This window comes from Octopus bimaculoides, chromosome 24 (assembly GCF_001194135.2).
Source record: "Octopus bimaculoides isolate UCB-OBI-ISO-001 chromosome 24, ASM119413v2, whole genome shotgun sequence".
NCBI classification, from domain to species: Eukaryota; Metazoa; Mollusca; class Cephalopoda; order Octopoda; family Octopodidae; genus Octopus; species Octopus bimaculoides.
The window spans coordinates 13,660,905-13,665,934 of NC_069004.1; the positions used below are offsets into that span (position 1 = coordinate 13,660,905).

A 5,030-nucleotide genomic window follows, 5' to 3' on the forward strand; every position below is an offset into this window, starting at 1 on the left:
CTGTCGAGACATCAGAGTCTAAGTTTGAATCTTTTGAGCACTACTGTCTTCTATACAGAGAATCTCTGGATCTCATCTGTGAACTATACATATATATATTTATTTATTTATTTATGGGTTTCAGCCAAGTGGTTGTGGTCATGCTGGAGCACCACCGTGATTTTCTGTCTTTATGCTTTGCTCTCTTCACGTTCCTTGGATGGCTCTTCTGCACCTGATATAGTCTAATCAAGAGTTTTGATGGCACATCTGGTGTATAAGAGAATTTGACATCGCTGCCCTAAACTGTGTCTCATTTCGAGCCATTGGTTTGTCTGGTATCGTGGAGAGGAAAGCGTCGAGTTTTGTCTTGAAGACCTCCACATCCATGTCTTGCAGGTCTCTCAAATGTTTTGGTAGGGCATTGAAGAGCTGAGGTCCTCTGAAACCGAGGCTGCTGCAGTATCTCGTTCTTATGTGAGATGCAGTGGACGGCACCTTTGGCACCATGCAGTGGCGATCCGTACGGGCATTCCTGTAGTACTTGATGCCAAAGTTTAGCACCAGTCCTTCCAGTATTTTCCATATGTGTATTATTACATATCTCTCTTACATATATATTTGTGCGTGTATATAAGAGTGTACAAGAAGAAAATAAAAGAGGATAATGGAAATAATCCCTAGAAAGATGTAACTGGTGATCTGGAATCCAACTACCATCATCATCCTACCCTCATCCAATAACCAACAAAAAATATAGTAGCCATGCTGTCGTAGGAAGGAAATTAGGACTCAATGTCGATGCAGGAGAAGCAGTTCTTGAAAATATTAAATCACAAAATTATATTATATCTCGGTTGACAGTATAATAATAAAAAAAAACTTATCTAAAATGTTGGTGGTGTGTTGTGAGTGTGTGGTTAGTTATTTGTGAAATAAGATAGCGGAATGATGGAAATCGAGACAGTAATAGCGATAGTGGAAGTCATAAGCGGTGGGGGTGTATAGACAGAGAGAGAGGAGGAGGAGGAGGGAGTAATGGTGTTAAAGTGAAAGAGGGTTAAACAGCGACGGTGACATAGTAAGAGAGGGATAGCAACAGAGTTAGATAGGCAGACAGATAAAAAGACGAGAGAAAGAGAGGAGGTGGGAACGAACGTAATGTAATATAGAATGAAGGTTCAAAGAGGGAGAGAAAGGGGAAAAATTGAGGGAGAAAGCGAAAGATTGAGAACTACAGACGCCGAGAGTTTAAGTGATAAGCAAAAAAAAAAAAAAAAAAAAAAAAAAGACAATGAAGGAATCAGGAGCTGAGAAAGATAGGGGAGACATGAGAGTTGGGCATAATACTAGAGTGGGAGGGGCGAACATAGAGAGAGAGAATAGTGAAAGATAAGTATCAGAGAAAGAGAGAGAGGGGGGAAAGAGAAAGCCATCTGGTTAGTAAAAGAGAGTGGGTGTTAGAGAGAGTGAGTGAGGGAGGTGGGCAGAGTGAGAACGAGTCGAAGAGAGATCGATTCACTAGTGCGTGCGTGCGTGCCTATGTGTATTTGAGACTTACCTAATGGTGTCTGTAACTTCCAAAGCTCCATCTCTGCCATCCTGAAATATTGATGTGTAGAAACATATATAGACAGATAGATATCACTTGATAAACACACAGACACATACACACACACAGACACATTTTTATTGACATAAAGCAGACGTTTATTGACCGACGTTAAACACACACTAGTGACAGACATTACGTACACAAACACACACACACACACACACGAAACTCCTCCATTGTCTGTAGTGTACGTTTGTGTAAGATCAATGTGTACGTTTGCAGAGGTGAATTTACACAAGTGTGTTGCAGACGGGGGGGGGGGGTTAGCTTGAGCATCTCTAGAGAGAGGAGTCACTCGCTGAGTGATGCCTGTGTATACGGGAATTGGCGTGCCACTATACGTGTGTGTTTATGAAATATAATAAGTATTTCAATAAATATATAAACGTTACTTGTATGCATTTTGTGTACTTTTTCTGTTTTGTAACCAAAAAAACAAACCTACACACATACATAAACATAAACACACACATATATATAGACACACACACATGCGTGTGTATATATACAATTATATATTATACACTAACACACAGTATATATATATATATTATATATATACACACATATATTATACACACACACACACACATTATACACACACACACACACATATATGTGTGTGTGTGTGTGTGTGTGTGTATATATATATATATATATATATATATGTGGAATATGACCAGCTAGGAAGACCTTTGTTCAAAACGGTCTCAATATTGGTATGTGTATGTATGTATGTACGTATATATATATATATATATATATATATATATATATATATATATATATATACACACACACACCTACATACATATAATGCGTGCAAGTGTGTAGGTGTTTTGGCTTGAGTGTGGAATGCAACAATACATCCGTATATATATACATATTTGTGCGGGGTTGAGTGTAATAGGCCACTGTATATGTTCGTGTATTGCCTGTGTACACATCTCCGTGTGGCGTGCCACTATATACATCTTCCTCTTGTATGCAGGTGCTTGGTGTGTATGCGTGGACATAGTAGAGCATGCATGCGCGCGCGCGAGAGTGCGTGCGTGCGCATACAGGGAATCTTTGCTGCAATATTGTCGTCTAAATAAGCACTGATCTATTGTGTGTGTGCATGTGTGCATGCGCGCCTGTATGTATTTTACACACACACACACACACATATATAATATATATATATATATATATATATATATATATAATTATATATATATAATTAATGGAATTTTAAGGAACTGGCGATGCAAATAAAAAAAATACTGTTATGTACTACATTCACATACAAGCCAAAAGAGAGCGAGAGCCTCTATGTGGTCAGTCGAGCTGCTAGAAATCACAGCCAAATTAAACTTTAAATACCACCCTGCCTTGTTAAACAAGCTTGACATCTAAGACTGAATGAGATGAGAGTATGACATATAGAATGTCTAGATTAAAGACAGGATGGCCATATCTGAAATACTTTTCGTTGTAGGTCTATTTAGCCGATCCTAACATGGGATTAAACACCAAAAGAAGGCATTACCGCCCCCTCCAACACATTTCTATACTATTGTTGCTCTTCGACTAAATAATTTATACCATAAGCCATCACTATCGGGTAGAGTTTGCAAACCGGTTTCGATTCCCTGCTTGCTGCAGCTTATTCATGTCCCTCGGGGTAATCTAATAGATTTGGGAAGGGTATAAATGTTACATTTCATCGCTTTCCCTTTACAAATCTCACCCTTAATGCAGAGTAAAGAGAATTTATTATTATTATTATTATTATTATTATAGGCTGTTGTCTAGACTCCTCCATTTTAGAAAAAAGAAACCCAGAAGTCTTCCATGCAGCGATTTTGAAACCAGACATCTTATATGGATCACACGTCTATACACACACACACACAGACACACACACACATACCAACAGAAACACTAGAGAGAGTATAAGATATCCTGTGTGTAAACGTACATATACGTGTGTGTATGTAGCTAAGACATATTTCAAGAGTTAAATATGTTCAACGAATGTGGACGTGCTAGTGTCTTTGTATATAAGTTTGTGTATGTAAACTAACACACACAGACAAACACATACACATATATATATATACACACATACATAAAGATAGATAGATAGATAGGTGTGTGTATACATGCGTACACATATATGCACACACAGATATATACAATAAATGTGTAAACGAATGTGTATATAATTATATATATCTATGTGTGTATAATTCGAATCATACATACAAAGGAGTATATACTTCTGTATGTACACTGGACTAAATATAGTCTGACTACGTGAATGCGCGCGCTCACACACACACATATATATATAAAACAAATAATAAATGAGTATATGCATATATACGTACGTGCATATATATATATATATATATATATAAACACACAAACATCATATATGCCTACACACACACATATATATATATACACACACACACACACAAACATACATATATATATATGTATATATATATATATATACACACACACACACAAACATACATATATATATATATATATATATATATACAAACACACACATATATATATATATATATATAAGAATTTAAGGATTGGAGAAAACAGAAGAAATACACATAATTATATATATATATGTATGTATGTGTATATATATATATATATATATATATATATATATACACATATAAAACACGCACATACACTGCTCGCATGCACGAACTGGTCACAAAATATCCAACGCTAAAATAGGGTAACAACATAGTATTCCTCAATTTTTCAGCTTTATTGATTATTTGCCACACACACACACACGCTTCTATCGTACATAAGTATGCACAGACGCTATGCATACTGTGTGTATACACACCCACTCACAAACGCATAGCGTTTATACATACATTTAAGATACGGGCGTATACAGGGATGTGCAGAAACTGCACTTGCTACACGTAGATAATATTATATACACACAACCGGATTATCTTGCAAACACACACACACACACAGATACATACATTGCCATAGTAATTAATACCTAATATCTGAGTCGATCAATCCAAACATTTTATACGTGCATACACGCATCACGTACGCAATTATGTATGCACGTAACCAAGAGGACGTGTGTGTGTGTGTGTGTGTGTGTGTGTAATTTCTGTACTATTCCTAATTTCCAGTAGAATTATCCGTATCTGTTCTCACAGAAACTACGTGCATTCAACATAATGTGTATTTAAATATACATTATAAATACATACACACACACACACACATGCATGCACGGGCGCGCGCATCACCTTCACACCCACTAACATTAAGCACACGTGTATATGTGTGTGTGCATGTGTGCATGTACTTATGTATTTCCACACACACACACACACATATATATATATATATATATATATATATATATATATATATATATATA

The 5,030-nt window shown here is 36.3% G+C and overlaps 1 protein-coding gene across 11 annotated transcripts in view; it reads right to left on the reverse strand.

Moving 5' to 3' along the window:
* Positions 1–5,030, reverse strand: part of LOC106875466 (histone-lysine N-methyltransferase, H3 lysine-79 specific) — a 181,886-nt gene that overhangs the window by 169,018 nt on the left and 7,838 nt on the right. For all 11 annotated transcript variants that reach the window (XM_052976332.1, XM_052976328.1, XM_052976331.1 and 8 more), the window contains exon 2: positions 1,541–1,581. In XM_052976332.1, coding sequence (XP_052832292.1) covers positions 1,541–1,581 — 41 coding nt within the window. The remainder of the gene's footprint in view (positions 1–1,540; positions 1,582–5,030) is intronic.